The sequence below is a fragment of the Patiria miniata genome, unplaced genomic scaffold, assembly GCF_015706575.1.
Source record: "Patiria miniata isolate m_02_andy unplaced genomic scaffold, ASM1570657v1 HiC_scaffold_16, whole genome shotgun sequence".
Classification (NCBI taxonomy): Eukaryota; Metazoa; Echinodermata; class Asteroidea; order Valvatida; family Asterinidae; genus Patiria; species Patiria miniata.
The window spans coordinates 756,968-784,518 of NW_024037054.1; the positions used below are offsets into that span (position 1 = coordinate 756,968).

At 40.1% G+C, this 27,551-nt stretch overlaps 1 protein-coding gene across 1 annotated transcript in view; it reads left to right on the forward strand.

The window, feature by feature from the left end:
* LOC119723180 (ankyrin-3-like) overlaps window positions 1–27,551 on the forward strand; it is a 233,784-nt gene that overhangs the window by 130,373 nt on the left and 75,860 nt on the right. Inside the window, exons 12-13 of the mRNA XM_038193738.1 lie at window positions 16,333–16,532; window positions 18,299–18,429. Of these exons, the coding sequence (XP_038049666.1) occupies window positions 16,333–16,532; window positions 18,299–18,429 (331 nt within the window). The remainder of the gene's footprint in view (window positions 1–16,332; window positions 16,533–18,298; window positions 18,430–27,551) is intronic.

Below are 27,551 nucleotides of genomic sequence, written 5' to 3' on the forward strand. Positions count from 1 at the left end.
TGCCACTGTAGAGTCTGGCACCGCCACTGGTTCTGATGCATGTTGTAAGGCCAATGCCTCAGCCACGGCACAGTCAGTGTGACACTCAGTATCTTATGACCCAAATACATTCTGTTTTGGGATAATGTTGCCATCATTGTCAATTTGACTCCACGACATGTTGATACAGTATCCCACATACGAATGAATGCTGCCCATCAGTACAATCTCTTTTATAAACAGCAATGATTGCATTTCAAAGTTACATGACAACAAATCCATTGTCTTTCTAGTAAATAAAGTCACTCCATTCGTTCAAAATAGTGGACCAGTGGAAACAATGGCATGACATCGCAGGAGGAGGTTAAGCTGCATAATACCCTCAGTGTGCACCATTCCTGCATAACAATAGCCCAAATGTGAAGCTTGAGGGTGATCCTGATTCCTTGCACATGAATTGTGCATACCTCAGGCACAATCCTTTACTGACAGGGTGACCATAAGGTCATGACTAAATTCTGCTAAATGCACTTCAAAAAACTGTCAGATTTATCAAAAATCTGCCAAATTCCCCATCAGAATTACTCGAAATACACTATAAACACTCTAAATCACATGCAGATGTTGTAATACTGCCTTGATTAATGTTCAAATTACATTATAAACAATCTATAGCCACATAAAGATAATATGAAATTGCGTAAATTACGGTTAATTGCTTAACCAAGGAATTCGGTTCCCAGTGAACCTCAGCACCTAGACCAGGCAACCTGTCTTATTTTGCAAGGGCCTTTGTTTGAAAAGATTGCAGCTTTGTAAACAAATGTACGATTTTTTTTGCAAATATGCTGGGTTTTTTTCTGTCAAATAACGATTTTTGCAGAATTCTGCCAAAAATCTGCCAAAAAAATCCATTCTGTCAAATCTTCTGTCAAACTTGTTTGGTAACAACAAAATCTGTCAAAGCTAGCCGAAATTCGGCTTAAACGGTCACTACGTTTACTGACCAGAATACTTTCAGTTCATTTGTATAGCATATGAGACTTGACTTACCATTGGATTTCTTGTGTGGGACTTTTGGACTGTAGAGCACTTGTGACAGATTCAACTACAACTAGAGTTTGAGGGGACAAACACACGGTGTTGGGCTAGAGGTTTGTCTTTTTCGCATTGTTGAATGTTGATTGTTGATACTGATTGTTGATACTGATTGTTGGTTGTTTATGTTGATTGTTGATTGTTGATGTTGATGTTGATTGTTGATTGTTGATTGAATTTGACGGTGGTTGTTCATGTTGATGTCGATTGTTGATTGTTGATGGTTGATTGTTGTTGATTAACGATTATTGATGTTGATTGTTTATTGTTGATGTTGATTGTTGTTGATAATGATTTTTGTTGTTGCTGTTGATTGTTGATGTTGATTGTTGATGTTGATTACTGATGTTGGTTATTGATGTTGATAGTCATGATTGTTGATGTTAATTGTTGATAGATGATGTTGATTTTTGTTGTTGATCGTTGATGTTGATTGTTGTTTGTTGATGTTGATTGTTGATGTTGATTGGTGATTAACGAATATTGATGTTGATTGTTGATGTTGATTGTTGATTTTTGTTGTTGATTGTTGATGTTGATTGTTGGTGTTCATTTCTGATGCTGGTGATTGATGTTGATTGTCATGATTGTTGATGTTAATTGTTGATAGTTGATGTTGATGTTGATGTTGATGTTGATTATTGAAAGTTGATTGTTGACGTTGATTAATGAATATTGATGTTGATTATTGTTGATGTTGAGGGTTGAGGGTTGAAATATAGCGCGTGTAGTAATTATACAGAGGATAGTTAAAAAGAGTCAGGTGCGGATCTGCATGCGCGTATGCTACTGTACTGTAAACTAATCAAGTACAATCGTTACAAAAACCCATAGCTCATATCTCTAAAAGTAAAGGTCGCACACCATTGGCCCAATACAAAATATTGCTTGTCATACCCTCTTTACCTCAATGCGCATGTTTTTAGAAAAAAACGCCCAATTAAAAAAAAACAACGCCCAATTGGGCACTTTTGCCAGCCCAATTTTTGAGCATCATATGACGTCATCAGCTTACCAGGCTGATATGCAGTTTCAGGATCCAGCGTTCAATTCTCGTGGGCGGCTTGCTATTCGGGTTGTTGAAGAGTATCACAAGCGGTTTGTGGTCTGTGACACCACCTCAAAGTTATTACCATATAGGTAGAGATGGTAGTGCAAAGCAGAGGTGGCAGCAAGTCATTTTTTGCAAGTCCAAGTCAAGTCACAAGTCATTGTTTGCAAGTCCAAGTCAAGTCACAAGTCATTAGGTCCAGTCACAAGTCAAGTCACAAGTCATTAGGTCCAGTCACAAGTCAAGTCACAAGTCATTTGGTCTAAACACAAGTCAAGTCACAAGTATCTTTGTCCAAGAACATGTCAAGTTGCACATTATTTTGTCCAGCTGTAATAAGCTAAAAGAACCTGGCGTCAACTTACGAGTTATTTTGAACATGCCTCCTTAATTCCCCTTTTTCAATGTGTTGCAATTACTATTCTTGTAGTTTATCACATATCTGTCGGATATTAGCCCTTTATATACTTTAATAAATTTACTTTACATTGTAGAAATAAATGTTGAGATGACATGAAAAAAAGACTTCACTCACTCGATTACATGTAGTATACTAACACTTTATTGTTCAATTTTCATGTATACTAAACGCCTACCAATGGGTTAGGCTATCCGGTATTTTACATGCAATTGACAAAGGCCTGCTTTCTTTTCATGAAAGGTTCCTTTCAAAGTTTGTTCAACCATTACATTAAGCAAGAGACTTGGTCATTGAAAACTGTAGTTTGTTGTGACAGTCTTATTGAAAACTTTTAAAACTAGTGGGAACTATTCATTTTACTGGATTCAGTCACTGAGGTCTATTTTCTGGAATGAAACTTTCTCGCTATATAATACCTTAATTAAAGTGTATTGGGTCGCTCGAGTAGCGTCTGACTTGGGTTGGTAACAAGTCATTTTTTGCAATCCCAAGTCAAGTCACAAGTCATTGTTTGCAAGTCCAAGTCAAGTCACAAGTCAAAGCTGGTATTGTCAAGTCACAAGTCACAAAAATAGCGACTCGAGTCCGACTCGAGTCCAAGTCACATGACTCGAGTCAGCAACTCTGGTGCAAAGTTCCCCATGTGACTGAGAGTGCTTCGCGTTCGATCTGCAAATATCGTTGCTCGACCCGTGGGAGTGACCTGCTTGCCAGGCCGACAATGGATTGATTTCCATCTTTGTCAGTCTGTGCGAGAATGGCCCCTAGACCGACAGGGCTTGTGTCGACGATTAGCTGTGTTGTTTTGTTGGGGTCAAAGTAGGATGTAGCAAAAGCGGATCCAGAACAAAATTTTTTGGGGGAGCCAAACAAATTTTGGACCCCCCAAAAATTGGGTCAAAAAAATTACGGCGTGGGGTTCGGGGCCCACTTAAGGGCCCCGAAAAATTTTTGGATTCTAGATGCTCTGTGGTGCGATCTGAGGCAACTTCTGACCACTTTAACCAATGTTTTTTTTGAGGAAAAGATGGTGGTGTACTCATTGCCTGCCTTTATTGCGATGTCACATAAAAAGTTTTAAAATTGGTCTCGTTTTGGGGGGGGGGGCCATGGCCCCCTTTGGCCCCCCCCCCCCTGGATCCGCCCTTGGGATGTAGAGCAGCTGGTTGCCAGGCGTTGCTTGATTTGGTGTATCTCGTTGTGGTGCTTTTTGGTCCACTTCCATTCGGTTGATTCGCGTTTGAGATCGCGAAGAGGAGCAGATATTGTTGCGAGATCAGGAATGAATCTGCTGCAATATGTTGCGAGGCCAAGTAAGCTGCGTACCTCACTCACGGTTTGAGGATCAGAAGCATTGAGGATTGCTTTGACCTTCTGGGGGTCTGGTGATATGCCTTCTGCACTGAATATGGGTCGGAAGAAAGCAATGCTGTCGCGATTGAATTCACACTTGGCTTTGTTTAGTGTGAGGTTGCGATCTCTCAACCTTTGTAGACATGGGTCGAGCCGGGTGTTCATCTCGTCTTGTGAGCGTGCGAAGATGAGTATGTCATCACTAATGTTTATGACACCATCAAGGCCGTGCAGTGATGACTGGATGAGGTTCTGAAAAATCTCTGCGGCTGAGGTGACTCCAAAATTGAGTCTCTTGTACTGGAATAGTCTGATGTGTGTGGAGAACACTGTTATGTATCTCGATTCCTCAGCGAGCTCAATTTGGTGGTATCCTGCATTCAAGTCTAGCTTTGAGAAGACTTTGACTCCATTGACTTTTGAGATGATGTCGTCGATTGTAGGCGTTATATGGCGTTTGCATTGGACTGCCTTGTTTGCCGCACGCATGTCCACACAAATGTGGATCTGATCAGGACCAGGTTTCGGGACAACTTGAATCGGTGAAACCCATGGGGTTGGCCCGTCACCAAGCGTTCAATGATGTCGAGATCGAGAATACGCTGTAGCTCCTTTTCTGTTTGCTTGCGCACATGGAATGGAATTCGACGATGTGGTTGGGTAACTGATCTTCCAGTTTCGTCCATATGAAGCTTGCATTTAGTGTCCTTTAGTTTGCCAATTCCCTCGAATCGGTCTGCATATTTCGACAGGATATCGCCATCATGTAGTACTGCGTACGAAATGTGGACGATTTTGAGGGCCAATGCTGTGTTGAAACTCAGCAGAGTGTCACAGTTACCAGCAACGACAAAGAAAGTGGCTGATGATGTGTTTTTTTTGTGCGTCACCGCTGCTTCGAATGTTCTAGTGATCTGTAGAGGCTTGTCACTGTTGTATGCGTATACACAAGTGTGTGTTGGCTTTGCGAGGGGCAGTGTGCTTTTTAGAGTTTCGAACGTGCGCTGACTCATGATGTCGACAGAGGCTCCAGTGTCGATTAAGGCGTTGATGCGAGAACTGCAGATTCGAACATCGACTATCGGCTGCTTGTTTGAGCTTGCCTTGTGGATGCCGAATAGGTATTCATCCTCGCTTGAGCTATCCTCAACGTTTGCAACTGGTTTGTACTACCTCGATCATTCGCGAGTCGGGGTGTTTTTACACTGCTTGTCTGATCTGCAGACTTTCTCAAAGTGGTCTTGCTTACTACACTTTGAGCATTCGTGACCCTTGGCAGGACATTTGTTCTGGTGGGGATACGATCTTCCGCAGTAGAAACATGTACGCTTTGGGGGCTTGGTGTCATGTCGGGTAGGCTTTTTGAAGTTGCGCTTGGGCTCGGCATCTTTGTTGACAGCTGTTTGTGGGCCATCTGCTTCTACGTCATGTGCTCTGTTCTCCGACGACAGTGATCGTGCTAGTTGCAGAAGTTCAGTCAAGACTCTGTCTTTTTCCAAAGCTTTGCGCCTTAGGGGCTTAGAGGTGCAGCCATCAATGATCTGCGTTTTGAGTTCACGATCAATGTCAATGAAATCACACTTTACGAAGCCGCGTGCACTACTGGTCAATGTTCTCAGTGGCATTTTGTTTGGTGCGTCTGAATATGATGGTCTCATAGACGACACGTTTCCTTGGCGCGAAGTAGTCAGTGAGGGCCTTTTTTGCAACAGCATAGTCATTGCTATCTCGCTTGAGCGTGTCATAAATGTCCTGTAGTTCCTCACCTCAATAGTGTAGAAGTAGCGCTTTTTTCCTTGTGTCGTCAGTGATATCAAACCCAACCATTGCGCCTTCGAATCTTCATGTCCATTTCTCCCATTTCGTGGAAACTGAAGATGGATCACTAGGTGCATCAAATGGTGGCATTGAAAAACCACTGGAGGCCATGACGAAAATCACGATAAACAGTGCTGAAAACCGCAAATAGGGCAGTAAGTACATGTACGTGTATGTAGGCTGTATACACGTGAACGTGTGTATTCTCTATGAACAGCGAATATGCAGAAAGTTCACAGTCAGACGAAATTTTATCCGCCAAATTTCACACTTTCGCACCAAAATTGGCTGCAAATTTTAATTCACAGTTTATACTGTCCAGGATCCTAATGTTAGGATTGGTGACCTTTCATCCTCGTCGCCAGTGTAGAATCGGAGGATGGAGACAGATTGTTAGGATTAATATGTATGCTGCTTTATTGGAACTACACAATGCAATGCCCGAATACTGTACACAGGGTACAAAGGTCAAACTTGTACATTTGCATGGTGGCCTGGAAATGACATGTGGCTTAACACTTATTCTATATTAAATGTGTATGTGTTTGGATACTACACCCTCCACACCGGTGGTACCGCTATGTGGACGATACCTTTGTGGAGATACAGCAGTGGCATTAGAGCACGGTCATTTTTATTGGGGGGGGGGGGTAAAAATTTCTCGAAAAGGGCACTTGCACATCCGTGGTGAAGTTTAGGCATTTTTTTTTCTCTGGACACTTGGCCTCTGTAAAATCAAAAAGGGGGGGGGGGGGGATGGTACCATCTGTCCATGGTGGTGCTGTTCAAAATCGACAATTATGCACACTAACGGACAATATATGATGCTTTTAAGGGCAGCTGGAACCGCTGATGGAAAAAAAAAAAGGGCACCACTTCTTTTTAAAAAGGGCACTTGTTAAGAAAAAAAGGGCACTTCTTTAAAAAAAAGGGCATTCTTTACAAATTATTGGGGGGGGATGTAAGCCCTGTTGAAAAAAAGGGCATTTGAATGAAAAAAAGCACTCTTTACAAAATATTGGGGGAAAGGGGTAAATACCCCTCTCCCCCCCCCCCCCCTCCCCCCAGCTGGAGGGTGTGTTTCGTGAATATGGTGTCACGGTAGCACATAAACCGTTTAACACTCTTCGCTCCCAGTTGATCAGCCTGAAAGACAAGAAATGTGGCCTTGTATACCAGATGTCATGTGGGATGGCTGTGAAGACACTTATATCGGGGAAACAGCTCGCACTCTGCAGACCCGATACAGAGAACACACCAGTAGGTCAGCCCACCTGACAGCAGTTGGTGAACTTATATCCACCCCAGGACACAACATCTCCGTGGACAATATTAAGATCATCGCCGGCGAGGATGACCTCTGGAAACGCAAAATCCGCGAAGCTGTGGAAATCTGATACAAGCTCTGTAACTTAAGTCCCAAAGAGGTATCTTTTATTTACTCAGACACTCCCTGTTTCCGGTTTTCAGTCATTCTACCAGATGATATCACAGTACCGGGAGGGCTGTTCTGAAAGTCAAAAAAGATATTTTGCTGAAGATGAACTCCCAGCATGTTATTCTGCTTGTTCTTTTAGACCTAAGTGCAGCCTTCGATACCGTCGACCACACCATTCTTCTGCAACGCCTGCAGTCCAAAGTTGGCATTTCTGGCAAGGCCCTGGACTGGTTTTCATCTTATTTGTCTGGCAGGAGCCAACGTGTGTCTATTCAAGGTACTTTGTCAGAGAGGTTTGATCTCAACTGTGGTGTTCCTCAAGGATCTTGTTTAGGACCTCTTTTATTCACCGTTTATGCTTCCAGATTGTTTGACACCATTGAAGACCATTTACCTGATGCACATTGTTATGCAGATGACACACAGTTGTATCTATCTTTTAGACCTGATGATACCCCTGTCAAACAGCTGTAGCTGCGATGGAGAGTTTCAACTGATACATCAGGAAACGGTTGTTGCATGACAGACTTATGATCAATGACACCAAGACTGAGTTCTTGATCATTGGAACTTGGCAAGAGTTGCAGACAATACACATTTCAAACATCACTGTGGGCAATTCTGATATCCCCAACCACATGTGTTAGAAATCTGGGGTCATGGTTTGACTCAGAAATGACAATGAATACCCACATTACCAAGGCTTGTTCTGCAGCATTCTTCCACCTTCACAGTATTAAACGCATTAGTAAATTCCTGTCTCATGATTCTCTCTCAATGTTAACCCTAACAGTCCTGAATCCTCCAATTTCAATATGATTTTGCACACCCCCTAGGGAGTTAGGGCCACGCATTTGTGACCAGCCATCTGGACTATTGTAACAGTCTGTGGTACGGTCTGCCAATGACACAGATAACAAGATAACAAAGGGTCCAGAATGCTGCAGCTAGACTAATTACCAACACAAACAGGTTCGAACACATAACACCAATATTACGTCAACTGCACTGGTTACCGGTTTTATACAGGATCAATTTTAAAATCATTTTATTAACATTCAAAGCCATTCACAGTCTTTCTCCAAGATACTTGCAGGATCTCGTTACTGTTAGGAAAGAATCCAGATACCATCTCCGGTCGGCGAACAACGGACCCTTTTGGGGTTATCCTAGCGGCAAAACTTTACCCACACTTGGTGACAGGGCCTTTCAATGGCAGCCCCTAAGCTATGGAATGCCTTGCCATGGCACATACATGGTGAACACAAACTTTCCTCTTTTAAATGCAAAGTTAAAACTTTTCTTTTTAATGTAGCATTTGTAAGTTAATGTATTTTTTAAGGGTTTTGATGCATCTTGGTTCTTATTTCTAGCGTCATCGTGCCAGGTAGCTAGATGCTTAATTAATACGTAGGTAGGATTAGAGGTGTCTGTCTCCGGGAAAGATCAAGACATCACCGATGTTAGCAGGGTTTGGCTTAAGAAATATATTCTCCCTGCTGGGGAGACAGACGTATTCCCATACTAAGGTTTGGGCACTGGCGCGGTGACATGACGTTATATATGTTACCGTAATCCTTCTGTCTTTTTATTTATTATACAGTTGTTGCATTTAATGCGCTTTTGAACATTTATATGCAAAAGGCACATAATAAAATTTGAAATTATTTTAATTATTTAACTGGTAACTGCCAGGCAATCCAAAGATTTAAGCATCCTTTGCATGTAATTTGGCCCATGGTATATATAACAGTATGTCAACACCTAAAGTGGAGATGCTGCTAGCACTATGACAAAAAGTAAAAATTATAACAGTGCTCACCGGAAAATAACTCCCGAGCTTTCAGTGCATACACCTTCTTCAGGGAACTATAGCTTGCTGTCAACAACAAGCCATAGTCCCCTGAAGCTTGGGAATTATTTTCTGGTGAGCACTGTTATAATTGGCTGTTTCAGCAACCAGCCGAAACAGCCTTTGTTTTTGTTAAGATTTTTATTATTTTTTGCTTTTCCGCTTCAAAGCGGAAAAGCATTGTTTTCGTTCCGATTTTTTTTGGCTTTTCCACTGAACAGCGGAAAAGCCTTTGTTTTTGTTCTGATTTTTGTTGTTGTTGATCTTTTTGGGTCCACCCCAAATCCCATTGACTTTGTACACGTTTTTGGTACCCGCCACTTTTGACCTAAAACAAAGTCCTTTTCCAATGAAACTTATCTCAGGTAAAGACCCTATAGTGAAGTTGTGTCTCTAAGAGTGACGTCATGATTACGTCATCATGGGTCACGTGACGTCATCACAAACGTGCATATTTGGAAGGCCTATATCTACAGAACAGTAAGTCAAATTGGGTTGAAACTCGGTATGTTGGTAAACCAGGTGTTATAGGTAAAAATTGAGGTGACGTCACTATGACGTCATCATGCGATTTAATATAATTCATAATCTTTTGAATTTTTGGAGCTTTAAGCCATATCCCACGAATCAACATGCAAAATTGAAAATTCTTGTTGTGTTATGTTTGTTAGGTAATACGTGTTTGCCAAAAATTTAGAAAAAAAGTGTGACGTCACCATGACGTCATCAAAAATGCCATTTTTAAAAACACATATAAGGGAAGGCCCAATCGTCATGAAACTAAGTGGATAGGTAGATGGTGTCACAAGTATGCAAAATCTGAAATGACGTCACCATGACGTCATCGGTTTATTTTTTATGATTTTTTAAATATTTAAATTTTTATTGCATTAACAAAATTTTACACTTTGTTTCATTGGATTAACGTCAAACTTGGTGCACATCAAGACTACAATAAAAAATTTGTGGACTGACAGGTATTGTTATGATGACGTCATCATGGGACACGTGGCGTCATCACAAACGTGCATATTTTGAAGTCCTATATCTACAGAACAGTAAGTCCGATTGGGTTGAAACTCGGTGTGTCGGTAGACTGCGATGTGTTATAGATAAAAATGAGGCGACATCATAATGACGTAATCGTGCGATTTTATATGAATTTTTGAATTTTTGGACCTTTAAGCCGTATCTCACGAACGCAACATGAAAAATTCAAAATTCCTTTTGTATTTTGTTTGTTAGGTAATAGGTATATATACACATTTTTTTTGTAATTTGTGACGTCACGATGACGTTATCAAAAACGCGAATTTCCAAAACACATATAACAGAAGTTCCCATCCTCATGAAACTTTGTGGATAGGTAGATAATGTCCACAAGTATGCAAAATTTGAAATGACATCGTCATGACATTATCGGTTGATATTTGTATGATTTTTTTTATTTTTAAGATTTTATTCCGCTAACAAAATGAAAAATAGAATGCTGTTGCAAACTGCTTACCAACCAAAAGGACCTATGGTATAAATGCAAAAAAAAATAGTTAGTGGCCTGACGTTTCGACCCTAGCAGAGTCTTTCTCGAAGGCTAAATGACAAGACTATAAACATTAACAGGTACATGTATACATTACTGATGTAACAAAAGCAGTCAAGTGGAAATAGATGATGCAGAGGAAAATACACAGAGAAAGCAGGTGGCTGAACAGAAAGGAGGGTTACAAAAGGGAGGGGGATTGGGGGAAGGGGATGGTTGACCACAAGAGGTGGGGAACACAAAGGACAAAGTCAATGATGGGGAGAGGGAGAGAAAGGTAGTTAATTGGTGAATGAGGCAGACTGGGGGGGGGGCTTATCTGTGGTGAAAAGGAGAAGGCAAAGACAAAAAGTTATTAGTCATTTCCTTCTTGGATGTTCAGACCATGGGGTTGAATGGTCTGGAGACGTCTTATCCATAATTTCTCTCTACTCAGACGAACAATCTCTCTGTGGTTTCCTAGTGCCTCAATGCCCTGTCAAATCATGTCAGAAATTGAGTGATTAGGAAGATTGAAATGATGTCCTACGGGTGTATCCAGCTTATGGGTGTTGACTGTGGATCTGTGGCCGTAGAAACGTCTCTTGAGTGTAGTTCTCGTTTCACCTATTAAACTTTGCAAGATATTAAATAGATTAGATTAGTGGTGGTGCAGGTGACATGACCCCTTGTCCTATGGGTGTTACCACCGGTATGGCTGGTGAAGGAGTCCGATTCTCTGATGTGTTGTCTACAGACGATGCATTTGGAGGTGTTGGGACACCTGAAAGTTCCCTGTGGCAAAGGGGGGTTAACATTATCATTAAAGGGGGGGGGGACTTCTGCCCGGACAATGAGATCCCTGAGACTGGGTGGCCGTCTGTAGGCAACTATGGGTTCTTCTTGTACAGCACGTTGAAGTCGATCTGATGTGTGAAGAATATGATGGTTAGAACTGGTTATTGTATGAATGGGGGGAAGTGAGGGTTGGAAAGTGACAATAAAGGGAACTTTCTCCTAGGAACTCTGTTGTTGCACAGGTCTTTTTGAAAGTACTGACTCCCTGGAGCGAGCCTTGACTTTCTGGATTGCTCGATGGACTGCCAGGGAGCTATGACCCCGGGAGACGAGGTGTTTCTTAAGTTCCTGTGAGTGGTGGATAAAATCGGAATCATTAGAACAGATTCGACGCAGTCTGAGGGCCTGACTGTAGGCTATGCTGGTTTTGCAGTGTCGGGGATGACAGCTGGTTGAGTGGAGATATTGGTGTTTATCTGTGGGTTTAACAAAGAGATCTGTGATCAAACCATCATCCGTCTTTAGAACCTTGACATCCAGAAAGTGGGTATCCTTGGTTGAGTATTCGGTTGTGAATTTGATGGTCCTATGGAAGGAATTGATGTGATTAATGAATGCTGTGAGGCTAGATTCATCACTGGTCCAGATGAAAAAGATGTCATCAATATAGCACCACCAGACCCAGGGACGGCACGGGGCTGACGCCAACATGCGCTGTTCAAGTTGGCTCATGAATAGGCAGGCCATTGATGGTGCCATCCGTGTACCCATAGCGGTGCCATGTGCCTGTAGGAAATTCTTACCCATGAACGAAAAATTGTTTTTAGTTAGAACATGGTTCATGAGGGATACTATATCAGAAATGGGCAGTGAGGTGTGACTGCTTTTAGCCAAAGCTGAAGAGCAGGCAGCAATCCCTTCATCTTGGGGAATGTTGGTGTACAAAGAGGACACATCAAAAGTACTGATGATAGCTGTGTTGGGGACCTGGTTCTGAATACCTGAGATTTTACGGAGGAAATCAGGAGTGTCATGAATATATGATGGAATCTGTGGCACTAGAGGCTTGAGAAAACTGTCAACAAAAAGAGATATATTCTCAGTGGGGGAACCATTGCCAGATATGATGGGTCTCCCTGGGTTATCTGGTTTATGTACCTTGGGAAGAAGGTAACATCTAGCTGTTCTACAATCGACTGGGGAAAGAAACTTGTGAGCTTTCTTGGAGAGGTGGTCACGGTCATGCATTTCGTCCAGTGTCTGTTGAATCTCCTTTGAAAAGGTACCTGTTGGATCAGTGTCAAGGGGTTTATAGTTAGTTTGGTTGTTGAGTTGTCTCATGGCTTCATCGATGTATTGCTGACGGCCCATGACAACAACAGCAGAGCCATTGTCAGCTGGTTTGATGATGATGTCCTTCCGTGCTCGTAGAGTCTTAAGGGCCTCACGTTCTTCTCTAGAGAATTAATTTGTGAACTAACAAACTGTATGTAAGTTTCAAGGGAAGGAACACGGTTCTTTGGTGGTGCCCATTTACTCTTGCAGTAAAATGGCTCTGGATCCATGGGTGGTGAGTCAAGGAAGAATTCACGAAGGCGAATTCTGCGGTAGTAGTCAGTGAGGTCCTGACTGAGCTCAACCTGATTGACTGTGGGGGGAGTGGGGCAGAAGTTGAGTCCCTTGGAGAGCAGGCTGTGTTCCGAGTCTGAAAGGGTAGATGATGAGAGGTTAATAACTGTGGATGGAGGGGCTGACTGCTCAGCCTCAGGGGGTATGTTACGCTTGAAACGTTGCTGTCTGTACTGTTGCTGTTTGGCGACAAGACGACCAATCTTACCATTTCTCCTGCAATTAAGAACAGATTCAAGTTTAGATAAACCAGTATCGATCTCACTGGTAAATTGCGCAAAACGAGCTTCTGAGCAGATGGATCTAAGTTCTGCTTGAAGACAGGAAATATCTTGGTCTTAACAAAATGTTACACTTTCTTTCATGGGATTTATGGTGGTGTTACGATGACGTCATTGCGGGACATAAAAGGTGTAAATTTTGAAGTCCTATACATGTATGTGAAGAATTTAGTCCTCTAACTACGGTATCTAATTGCATATGGACAAAACACACCCCCCCCCAAAAAAAAAAATACGGAAAAGCCCTATGTTCTGTTCATCGAACAGACATAGCTCTAGTTTTTCTTTTTTCTTTTTTTTTCTTTTTGTTACCACCCCAAATCCCATAGACTTTGTACACGTTTTTTAACCACGGCATTTTGGACCCTAAACAAACTCGTATTCTAATGAAACATGTCCCATGTAAAGACCCCATATTGACATTGTGTCCCGAAGAGTGACGTCATGATTACGTCATCATGGGTCACGTGACGTCATCTTATATGTGCAAACTTTAAGACCCTATATCTAGAAAACTGTAAGTCGGATTGGGTTGAAACTCGGTATGTAGGTAGACTGGGATGTGTTATAGACGTTGCGTCATCGTGTGATTTTATATCGAATTTTGAAGTTTTGGATCTTTAAGCCTTATCTAACATACGCAATATGCTAAATTCAAAATTCTTTTTGTATTATGTTTGTTAGGTAACAGGTATATTGACAAAATTGCGAAAATTGTGTGACGTCATTATGACGTCATCAAATAAAACACATATAAGGGAATGGGCGATTGTCATGAAACGTGGTAGGTATGTAGATAATAGTGCTAGTACTCAGAATCTGAAATGACGTCACGATGACGTCATCGGTATATTTTTTTCGAATTTTTAAATATTTACAATTTTATTCTGCTCACACAATTTAAGACTTTTATTTATCTGATTGGCCTCAAACTTTGTACTGACTAAAACCACAATAAAATACTGAACACTGCCAAGTATTTTTACGATGACGTCATCACGGGGCATGTGACGTCATCATGAATGTACATTTTTTCTAAGATTTTTATTGAGAAAACTGTAATTCCGATTGGGTTAAAACTCGGTATGTAGGTAGACTGCGATGTGTTATAGGTAAAAATTGAGGTGACGTCATTATGACGTCATCGTGCATATCCCGGCTTAGTTCCATACCAAGTTTCAACCCTATCGGACCTGCAGTTCTGGAGATATTGGCCTTTAAAATATACAGTTTTTTAATATGACGTCATCATGACGTCACATAAATTCTCATCTGTAACACATCCCGGTTTAGGTACGCACCAAGTTACACCTATTGTTCTGTAGATATTGGCTTTTAAAATATGCGCTTTCAATTTGACGTGACATGTCACGTGATGACGTCATCGTGACGTCACTTGAACTTTCATCTATAACATATCCCGGTCTACGTACATACCAACTTTCAACCCAATCGGACCTGTAGTTCTGTAGATATCATATGGGCCTTCAAAATATGCACTTTTAATATGACGTCACGGGTCACCTGATGACGTCATATTAACGTTACTTCAGTTTTTATCTATAACACATCCCGGTTTAGGTACATACCAAGTTTCAACCCAATCAGACCTGTCTCTGTGTAGAAATTGGCCTTCAAAATACGCAATTTGAACATGATGTCACGTGTCAAGTGATGACGTCATCGTGACGTCATTTCAGTTTTTATCTATAACATATCCCGGCTTAGTTACATACCAAGTTTCAACCCAACCGGACCTATAGTTCTGTAGATATGGGCCTTCAAAATTTGCACCTATATTGTGACGTCACGTGACATTCGATGAGGTCATGATAACATCAATGTTCGGCGACCATCTGTGGGTGGTGGTCTAAGTGTGTGCCAGGTATAAAGGCAATCGGATTGATTTTAGTGCCTGAAGTGACGGGAACAAAAAACGTGTACAAATGCAACGGGCCAGAATGACTGAAATAGAAAAAAAAAAAATCTTAACGAAAACAAAGGCTGTTTTGGCTGGTGTGCAGTAAAAATTTGTACGACCCTCTTTTCACAAGTTATTAATAAATGTCAACCTTTCCAGGGGGCTTGCATTGGTCGATACCGAGACCCACGAAAAAGTCACGCTGAGTCACACTAATATAACATGCCACGTCACCGTTGTGGCCAAATCGGCCGTGGTAGACCATGGTAGCCCGTGGTAGACCCGTAGACCACGTGTTGTGTTGCTCGGCTAAAATCCAAGTCGAAAGTAACCTTGGTGAGTGCAAGGTGTAACACAAGCGTTTGCATCTACAGATGCATGATGCAAAGCCTTGGCAGCCGTAAGACTGGTATCGCCGATGTTAGCTTCCCTAGGTATTATAAGTTGACAAACTAGTTTGTCAACTTTAAATACCTCAGGGAGCACATATCAACTATCCACTCTCAAATCATGTTATATTTGTATATAACTATCTGATGAAGGCATGGAATATACGTCACAGTTACAACAAGCAATACTGGTGTGAATAAATTCCCCTATAAATTGAACAGATTAGTTGACAAACTAGTTCCAATACCTCATGTAGCTAATATTGACTATCCACTCTCAAACATGTTATATTTGTATATTTCCATCTGATTAAGGTATGAAATATATATTAGTTACAACAAGCAATACTCATGTGAGTTAATTTCCCAATAATTTGCAAAGAATAGCTTGACTTCTATAAAGCACGTAAGTCTTGCCCAGTCCACGTTTAATTTTATGTGAATGTCTTGGTACCAAACACTGACTTGTCTAGTGACAGACTCCCGTGTTTGAATTTACCCATTTGTTATGTGCATGAACGATTAAACAGATGTTGAGGTCAAACATTTTTAATAGTCATCATATCACACTATTTTTAATATGTTGTGAATTGTAATGCTTTCTTTTCTTTCGAAATACCAATATATTGCCACTTATTGTCCCAATCAGGACACTAAATAAATGCCAAAAATAGGACATTACACATGTTGTAGGTCCTATACTTGTGCTGTGTTTTTGTAAAATGGGCAGGTTTTGAGGTAAACTTACATAGAAATGTCAGTAGTTATACCTTTTCTTCCTGAAGGATTCAGTCGCATTGTGAAACTTCTATTGTCACACGGTGCAAGCTCAGCTCTTGTTGACTCACAAGGACAGCTCTACAAGTGTTGTGAATTTGAAGGGGTTCAAGTTCTCATTGAGCATCACCAAAGAAGACGTGCAGAGCAAATTGCAGCATACATAAAAGGAACCAGAGGAGTCCATCAGCTCATCAAAGTTTGGCAGGTAGTTTTTCTTTAACTTAAAAGAAATACAAATTAAAACTGAAATGTAGGTTCTGTCCAAAGTACTTGGCTATGGGCGACAATAAAACACCAACCTAACAAGCAAGCTTCCGATTCCATCATGTGCATTACTGGTGCCAGCAACAGTCCAGAAATTTGGATATAGCCAAAGTAAAAGGTGTCATGACATCCTATCTTGTTGGAGGCGTTGGTATTTTTATTAGATTTTGCTCTACAGTATATTATATGTTGAGATGAGGAACTGAAATTGTACGATGTCGCAGCCTTCTTCATGCCTGTTCTAGTTGACCTACCCACAAGAAAGGAACAGAACATGGAATTGAATGAAAAAAACCCACATCTTTCTCTGTTTCAGGTTTCCAATATCTAAATTAAAATATGCTTGTGTTGTACATACTTTGTCTATTATGCAATGTTCTACATGGTAATACACAGTGCAGCAATGAGTTTTGCATTTCCACCCATAGTTTGTAATCCCTGGAGTGATCAAGGGCGGATCCAGGGGGGGCCAAAGGGGGCCATGGCCCCCCCAAAAAAACGAAACAAATTGGTTTTATTTTATATGACGTCGCAATAAAGGCAGGCAATTAGTACACCACCATCTTTTCCTCAAAAAACATTGGCTAAAGTGGTCAGAAATTGCCTCAGATTGCACCACAGAGCATCGAGAATCCAAAAAAATTTGGGGACCCTTAAGCGGGCCCCAAACCCCACACCGTAATTTTTTGACCCACTTTTTGGGAGACACAAATTTTGTTTGGGCCCCCCCCCCCCAAAAAAAAATTGTGTTCTGGATCCGCCCTTGGGAGTGATATACCATATTCTTCATCAAATTTGGACCATTCATCTACAAGATGGAATTTGCGTTAGGGTAATTTAAATTTACTATTGGATTTCACCCTTCTCCGACATAGTTTTTTTTATAAACACTGTATGCTGAGTGTTGTCACAAGAGAACTTCTAAGGTAAGACTCCACCTACAACCTCCTCTTAACTAGTGCAAACCCTAACCGAAACCAACCCGACCCAAAACCAACTTCGAGTCGGTTCAGGTCGGTTTGTCCATCTTTTCACTCGAGTTGGGTCAGTTTCGGTTTTGCATTTACATTTTCGGGTCGGGTCGGGTCGGTTTAGCCATCTTTTGAAAAAAAAACGAAAAAAACGCGAAATAAACCGAAATAAACCGATATAAATCGAAATAAATATCAAGTTCCCACGGTATTTATTTCTCCAGTCAGATCGGGACTGACAGTGAAATAGATAGATTGTAACAGTTTTCATGATACCGCGTGGTGATACTATGCGTTTGTTCAATGTTATAGCGGAGTTACTCTCAATCAACCCACGGAATATGACAGAGAGAGAGAGACGATGGTTTTGCAAAAGAATTCATACCACGTGGGTAAGGGCAGGCACAAAAAAAGTGATCACTTGTCCAAGCCAGGTATTAGGTCTTTTTTTATTTTTTTCGGGTCGTGTCGATTCGAGGGAGTTAATATCGGTTTCGATTTGGATTCGGTTTATATCTCTAATGTTTCGGGTCGGTTTGGCCTGGTCGACCCGACCCGATGCACATCATTAGTGCAGACATCTTGCCAGTCAACCACCGAGCTTGCCCGGGTCAGGTGGCTGGTTCGAATCTGATGTAGCAGCAGATACCTTAGCCAAACTGTTCAAAAGATGGACAGTGTGTGGAATGCATGACTTGAATAATTGTCTTTTTTCTTGCTTACACTTCTTACACAGGCAAAATTTGATCACAACCTTCGGAGTCGAAGTGGTGATACCCCACTGATGGTTGCATGCCTATATGGGAAAGTAGAGGCAGTTAAATTTCTTCTCAGGTCAGCTATTCAATTCGTTGGGAAGACCGACATGTAAGTATTAATTCATGTGTTTTTGAGCATTTCAAAATATTTTTCTTGTGCAAAACATAACACAGTAAGGACAAATTAAATACTGCAGTCTATTTCAAGTGTGATGTAAAGAAAACTTGAAAGGATGTTAACACATTCTTATGTTGCAACAAAGTAAACCTCACTCCTAATCTTCCGCCTTAGTGTTTTCAAAATCCGCCCATTCAAGGGCCCTGTATTACGCAATGGGCACACCAGGATTGCCAAAGCTTGTGACACCTTCGGCAGGCCTCACACTAACGTCTGGAATAGAAGAGCTATAAGCCTGTGGACAAAGTGGAAGGTATATAGGGCAATTGTGCTCTCTACACTGCTTTATACGTTCGTAATATGGACAGTGTACCAGCGCCACGCCAAGAAACTAAACCACTTCCACACAGTCTGCCTTAGGAAGCTACTCAACATCAAGTGGCAAGACAATATTCCAGACAGTGAAGTTCTTCCCAGAGCAGACCTGCCAAGCATCCAAACAATGATGATACAGCCTATAGGCTCAGCTTCGTTGGACAGGCCAATTAGTTCGTATGCCTGTCCATCAGCTCCCCAAAAGGCTCTTCTATGGCGAGCTACCTCACAGAAAATGCTCCTGTGGCAGCCAAAAGAAAGGCTTCAAAAACACCTTCAAGACATCGCTTAGAGCTTTGGGCATCAGTCCAGAAACCTTGGAACAAACCACTCAAGACCATGCTGTATGGTGTTTATCTATCCACAAGCATGGCATGTGAGGCAGCCATAACAACGGCAGCAGAAGACGGAGAAAGGCCAGGAAAGCTCGTGCCAGGGACCCTCCCTCTGCTGCGGCCATAATCCCTTGTCCATATTGTACAAAATCCATCCAGGCCCACATCAATTTTATGAACCATCTTCGTACTCATAGAATTGACTCTTCAGTATGACGATGCATAGGTGTTAATACTTTGAACACATTTCTTCAGTAGCTGTTTTGATGAACATAATCCCTTCTAGTGGTGCGGCATAGCCACAATATGCTTAAGTATTGTGCAAATTGTGATAAAAGCATGAAACTTCGCATATTGGTTCTTCATGCCATGGATATGGAGGCATTTCATATTTGACCTCTGGTGACATTTAGAGGTCAACAAACTTTGCATACACTTTTCATAACTTTTGTTCTTCAAAAGTTTACTTTCTGATGACCCAAGTCTATGTCATAGGTCTTAATACAATGACAAAAATGATCAGATGTGAACAAATTCATATCTGACCTCTGGTGACCTTTGAGAGGTCAATGAACTGTGTAAAACTGTTTATAGCTATTTGTAAGATTTATTCTTTAAACTGCATCTTTTTTTCTCGATTCATGTCTAAATGAAAGGTGTTCATGCTATAAAGAGAATTTTCATATATAAGTCATTTCATATTCATCCTCTGGTCACCTTACGAGAGGTCATGAACTTATTAAAACAATAGCTTACATATGGATATTGATAAAATTTTTATAATTGTCAATGCCATTTTTTCACGACCCAAGTCTAAAGCTTGACTCTTGGTACCATGAAAATAATTTTCAGATGTGGGTACATCAATAGGAAAATTGAGATCGGAGGTCATGCACAAATATTCTTTGGGGTCTGACTTCATGACACATTGTAGAATAATTGGCTGTTTCGGCACTTTTGCCGAAACAGCCTTTGTTTTCATTAAGATTTTTATTTTTTTCTTTTCTTTTTTTTTTTTTTTTTTGGGCTGTTTCAGCACTTTTGCCGAAACAGCCTTTGTTTTCGTTAAGATTTTAATTTTTTTATTTGGCTGTTTCGGCAACCGGCCGAAACAGCCTTTGTTTTCGTTAAAGTTTTATTGTTTTTTTTTCTTTTTTTCCCTTTTTTTGGCTGTTTCGGCACTTTTGCCGAAACAGCCTTTGTTTTTGTTAAGATTTTAATTTTTTTCTTTTACTTTTTTTGGCTTTTCTGCATAATGCGGAAAAGCCTTTGTTTTTGTTCTCATTTTTTTTTTTGTTTTTTTTTTGGCTTTTCCGCAAAGTTGCGGAAAAGCCTTTCTTTTTGTTCTGTTTTTTTTGCTTTTTCGCAACTTTGCTAAAAAGCCTTTCTTTTTGTTCTGGTTTTTTTTTGGCTTTTTCGCAATTCTTGCGAAAAAGCCTTGATTTTTTTTCTTTCTTCCTCTTCCTCTTCCTCTTCCTCTTCCTCTTCCTCTTCCTCTTCCTCTTCCTCTTCCTCTTCCTCTTCTTCTTCTTCTTCCACTTTTTTTTTGCACAAAATCCCATAGACTTTGTACACGTTTTTTCTACACGCCACTTTTGGCCTTAAAACAATTCCGATTTCCTTCAAACCTGGCACATACTTAGAACATCACCTGCAGATGTGTGCCGAATCATTACGTCATGCTGACGTCATCACGCGATTTATTATAGAAATTTGAATATTTAATTTTTCCCATAGACTTTGTACACAGAAATTTTAAAAAAAATGTCGATTTTCAAAGGGCATTTTCGACTCTTTGCCAGTAATTCATTTACACCACTCTTTGTCCAAGCAAAGACCCTAATTCAAACAACATTGTGTAATGATGACGTCATGATGACGTCATCCAGTGTTTATTTATAGGCAATTAAATTTTGACACTTTTAATATTTAAAAATGCATAAGAAATCAACCGTACGCGTCCGCAGCATTCTGTTGCCGGCAAGTGGTAGATTAGGTTGAGGTCTTTATTTCATTCAGTGTGCGTGAAATCACATGACCCTTGCTTCCGGTCGAAAAAGGCCAAAACCGGAAGTGGCTTATTATTTGAAAGTGGTAATAGATAGGAATTTGCTTTTAACGGTGTTAGTCTCTTGGCTGATAGTGTTCTTCAAATTATCTACCGATGACGTCATGCAATCTTCGAGCGCCCTCTCGCGACAGGTTAAAAATTAGCAAAAATGTATTTTGAATAGATGTCTGTGGCGAAGTTTGTCAGAATCGCCTAAATATTGGTGTATATGATGAACTTGACCCACTTAAGACGTGTACGAAGTTTTAGGCGAATGACGTCATCAGACCGGAAGTTATAATAAAAAGACCCTTTTTCATTTGAAAATTCCTGAAAAATCAACCATGGCAGTTTTTTTATTTGTTTTTACTTTAATTGTTGATTGGAGAGTAGGTCTAAAACATTTCAAAGTTTCGAGGCGATAAGCGAACTCGAACATACCCTGCGCACACTTAAAACTTCACAATGACAATACCTCTGCTTCAAAACATGCACAGGACAGGACGTCCACAATGTACATGTACTTGCACGTACGTTGTACATAGGCAAATACATCGTATGTCAGTCAGCCTGCAGCGCACGTGTTGCTGAGGTCAAATCCTGTCCACAGTGACCGTTTTAGCCGATTTTCGGCTAACTTTGACAGATTTTATGTTCATGCATGCGTATAGACAGGGACGTATTATAACACTTTTGGCATTAATCTTTGTCAGATATCATTGAAAGTTGGCATAAGCATAGTCCCTATAGCCAAGATGTGTCCCAAGGAGTGTCGTCATGGTGACGTCATCAAGTGATTTATTATGGATTTATGAATAATTAATTTTTCTCATAGACTTTGTACACAATTTTCTCCACAAGTCTTTCCCTATACAACACTGATATATCTTACTGAGTAGTTCTGAACTTCGGCTGAGAATTACTATGAGAAGGAAAAAGAAATCGTAATTTTTTTACGCCTGTCAGTTGATTGAACATATCCCTAAGGGTCAGAATATCAAGTAATATTTCATAAAAATGTTTCAGTTCAAAGGCAAATTACAAATTTAAGGGTGAAATTTTTCTGCAGTGGGATTTTTTGTAGCCCGTTAACTTTGTACACGTGTTAGCCCATTGACTTTGTACACGTTTTCAAGCCACCATTAGTTTTTGACCTTTTAGCCATATCTCATGAACGCAACATGCAAAATTCAAAATTCTTTGTGTATTTGTTCTGTTAGGTAAAAGGTATTTGCACAAAATTTTGAAAAAAATATCTGACATCATTATGACGTCATAAAAATGCGATTTTTCAAAATACATATAAGGAAAGGTCTGACTGTCATGAAACTTAGTGGGTAGGTGAATAATGGTACTAGTATACAGAGTTTAAAGTGACGTCACGATGACGTCATTGTTTGGTTTTTATAATTTTGAGATATTTATAATTTTATTCTGCTTCCACAAATTGCACACTTTCTTTCATCAGATTGACATTAAACTTGGTTCCAACCAAAATCACGATGATAAAATGTGCATTGAGAAGGGTCTTAAGGATGAAGTCATTGCAGGGCAAGTGACATCATTCGATAAAATTATATTTTAGGAAATATTTTAAGCGTTTTGAACAACCTTTAACTGCATGAAGCACTCTGAAAAGTGTCTGCAAAAAGGACAAACGAAACAAATTTTTGTAAAATGCGAAAAAGCCCTGTGTTCTGTTTGCAAACAGACATACAGCTCTAGTTTTTTTTACGCCTGTCATTTGATTGAAAATATTCCCAAGAGTTAGAATAGCAAGTAATATTTTATAAAAATGTTTCAGTTTAAAGGAAAATCACGCATTTAAAGGTGCAGTTTTACTGCTGTGGGATTTTTAACCTTTTGACTTTGTACACGTTTTCAAGCCAACCTTTTCATAACTTGGCGATCTGGAATCGTCATCAAAGTTACAGCCAAGGAAGACCCTCATACAAAAATTATGCCAAGACTATGACATCATGATGACGTCATCATCAAGTGATTTATTATGGATTCATGAATTATTAATTTTTTCTTAGACTTTGTACACAGCTTTCTCCACAAGTCTTTTCCTACAACACTGATATATCTTACTGAGTAGTTCTGAACTTCGGCCGAGAATTACTATGAGAAGGAAAAGAAATCGTATTTTTTTACGTTTGCCATTTGATTGAAAATATTCCCCAGAGTCAGAATATCAAGTAATATTTGATAAAAATGTTTCAGTTTAAAGGCAAATCACGTATTTAAAGGTGCAGTTTCTCTGCTGTGGGATTTTTAACCCATTGACTTTGTATACGTTTTCAAGCCACCATTTTTATAACTTGGCGATCTGGAATCGTCATCAAAGTTACAGCCAAGGAAGACCCTCATACAAAAATTATGCCAAGACTATGACGTCACGATGATGTCATCACCTAATTGTTTTTTTATTGATTTTTTACTGCATTTTCTACAGCCTATAACTCTACATTTGCATTTTCTTTTTACTACACCTGCATTACCTATCAGTCTGTTACATAATGCCGAAACAGCCCTATGTTTGTCCACAAACATATGTCTAGTTATTAAATTACTTTCCTTTTGCTCTGATTAGACTTCGGTCATGAAAAATGGCATTTGGAAGATTAAACATGATAAAAAATGGCAATCAGAGTACACAAAGTTCATTGACCTCGCAAAGGTCATCAGAGGTCAAATATAAAATGTCTACATATCTGAAAATTCATATCATGGCAATCATGGCAAGAATACCCAAAATTTAGATATGGGTAATAAAAGATTGGTGTTTTGAATAGTTAATCCTCTTAATATCTATGAATAGGATATACAAAGTTCATTGACCCCTTGAAGGCCATCAGAGGTCAGATATGAGATTCCCTATATATGAAATTCTTTTCATAGCATGAGTCACTTAACATTATGACTTGGGGCTTGAAAAAAAATTGGGGTTTAAAGGGTATATCGTATAAGTACCTAAATAGAGTTAGTGCAGTTAATACAAAGGTCATTAACCTCTGGAAGGTCATCAAAGGTCAATTGTGAATCTTTTTTTCACATTTGGTCGATATTTACATTGTATGAAGACTATACATAGACTTAGGTCATAGATAAATGATATTTTCAAGAACAATAGGTATACATGTAAATAGAGTATTCAAAGGACATTGATCCTTTAAAGGTCACCAGGGGTCAGATATGAAATGCAGGGGTCAGATATGAAATTCATGGCATGAAGAACCAACATGCGAAGTTTCATGCTTTCATCACAAAATGCACAATTCTGTCCCAATGCCGCACCACTACTACGAACAACTGTGGCGGACGAGGTGGGACCAAATCAAAGTCCTGGTTATCGATCCCAGCATCCTGCTCCTGGGAAAGGACCTACCACAGGGCCAGTGGTGCCTACTTAACAGATTTCGTACTGATGCTGGGCCGTGCCGCAGCAGCCTATACAAGTGGGGCTCTGCCGCATCACCACTCTGTGATTGGGGTGAGCCTCAAATGATTCACCACATAGAGGAGCACTGTCCGCTCACCCGCCTGGATGGGGCATTGCAGGCCTACACAAGGCTGAGGAAAAGGCTTCTGCTTCTGCTTCTGCTTGTATACTATACACAACGCCCTGTTGGGCTATCTCCGTACAGTGGTCATTGAAAGGCTGACGGACATTAGAGATCGGCAATTGTATACAAATATTGAGTGGCTCATCAGATCAGAGCGAAATGGGAGGAATAATATTGCAAGGTAAAATCTGGACTTAAGTCCTGATTTTACCAAGCAATAATATTCCTCCCATTTTACAATTTAAAGCCACTCAGTGTTTGTTTTATATAACTGACATATAGATCCTTGTCATTTGATATATTTGAACTTTTATTTCAATACAAAATTGGTGGAAATTGTATTTCTGTCTTCCAAACCACTTCTTCAGGAAAAATGTTTGAGCCCAACTCTGTAGCGCTGCTCTTTGGAACAATACGCGTAATACACACAAATACCACATCATGGAACAAGAATGATCTTAAATGTTGAATAGTTTTTCCCATTCCCCATGAGCGAATGGGACTTTTTGAGCCGCGGCGTGAATGGGAGCAATAAGGAATGTCATGTGATGTTAGTTCCACCAATCAAATGACAAGGATCTGTATGTCAGTTATATAACATACAACATCATCATAACAAATCTACACTATATCATTGAAGGTATCATAGGATTATTGCTTTTTGTGCACTTTTATATTTGAAGCGATAAAATTGCTTAAAATCCTAGTTAGGGTGCATAAGAAATAACCTATTGAACTTACAGCTGAGTAGAGACAGTGCACTTTGAGATAACCCCCAAAAAACAATGGCACAATTAGGTTTATTCCACATAAGTTTATTCGTTGCTAGTATTCAAAATGTCCCAATTTCATATTTGTGATCTTACCATCCCCAATCAACTGGGACATGGTTCTCATTTAGCCGGTAAGTATATAGTAATGTCAAGGCCCCATTGGATAGGTAGTCTTTGCAGAATTTTACAAATAATAATAATAATCAGGGTTCGACTTTAGCGATAGCCCGCTAGCCAAATGCTAGTCGAAACAGCGGCGGGCTAGACAAACTATTCCTTAAGTAGCCCGGCTGGCCAGTCAAAAATTATTGGGCTACGGCAAAGATGAAAGGACAGGAAGAAATAAATCATTAAATTCAGAAAGAAACCTGTATCAATTTGTGTGTAATCTTATCTTATGTTTTGGGTTAATTATTAGATCTGATCTAAAAACACTGATAAGATTGCCTCAGGATACACTCTTATGTGCACATTGTTGTTATGAGACTCTCTCTAAAAGAAAAACATGCAGGCTAGTGAAAATGCCCGCGGGCTAGTTAGGAGTCAGTCTCAGCAGCCTGGCTGGCTAGTCAAAAAAAAGTTAGGGTCAAACCCTGATAATTATGGGTATTTATAAAGTGCACGTATCCACCAGTATTGTAGCCTTTCGCCCAGGCCATCCTGGCTTAGAGCGGCGGAGTTGCGAAGACCCGAAGCAACTGGAGCAAAGATTAAGTCAGCATGCACGAGGCCTTTCCCAACTTGATTTGTTGAATTATTCATAGTTTTTATGCAAATAAGAAGAGTGCTGAAGGTTAACCAATCACAACACGGATTTTGCCTAGTCCCTTCCATTTTTAAATGAAGGGTGAGTAAGGAGAGAGTAATAGCAAATAACTGTAAGTTCAGATGAAAAATAAGTTCAATTCACTCAAATAATTTCTTGAAATACTTTTATAAGTAAAATTAAAATAAGATAATGTAAGAACAATTACATGGTCACGATCTCGTGGAAAACTAGACTCGCATTTTTCGTTTTTAAATTTTGTGCAAGCATCCGGGCGCATCGACGCGTCTGGATAGTAGCCACGCACGCACTAAAAGGCTGATGATTGGTTGGAATTTTGCTACCCTTTTGGGGGTAGCAAATATCGAGATTATAAAGAAAAACATAAGAATTTCTCGACAAGTTAGAAAAGGCCCTCGTGGCTTTGCCACCCGTGTGTGTGGTCTCCATCTCCAGTCGCTTCGTGTTTTCGCCGCTTTGAATGCAGGCAAGTTAAGCCAAGTTAAATAACCATCTTCAATAATTGTGTTCTTTTACGATACCATTTCTGGTGGAATGTTTTCACAGGGTATTGGTATCAGTCCTGTCTTCCAAATACTTTCTCATTAAATCAGAAGGTTATCGTGTCTGTTTCATTACCAAATTTCATACATGCTTTAACTTTAACATCTGCAAACCATTACCAAACTCCTTCTCAACAAACAGTTATCATATCAAAATACAAACTAGAGACAGAGATCCATTAAAAAAATTTAGTCAGAATTTTCTCGCTGGGGAGGTACCAATTAGTGAAATATCTGGCCCTGGCCCATGAACTATAATGGAGGGACCAGGAACAAACCAAGTTCTTGCCTTTGCAGCTCCTTTGCATTGGGAGCCACATTTTAAACTACTAAACAACGGTTCGTGACACTTGTAATTGTCCTCTTTTGTGTCCCTTCTCTTTTGTAGAAAATATAAGGAATTTGTTGCGTTCACAGTCTATTTGCAGTGTGCCCACTGGAGTCAAAAAGAGTGGGCCGCGCCATGTTGGAATTGTACGAATAAAGTGTTACTCTTGAATGTGTATGCTCGCTCTCTCAGTACTGGATTTGTAACCCATTTATACACCTTGGACATAAAATGCAGGGCACAGACATTTAATTAGTCAATATATCTTACCTGACTTATCTGAGAGGACATCATGCTTTGTTTAGGTGTGCTTTACTATAGGTGCATTTCCTCCATACAAAAGAATGTCTTTTT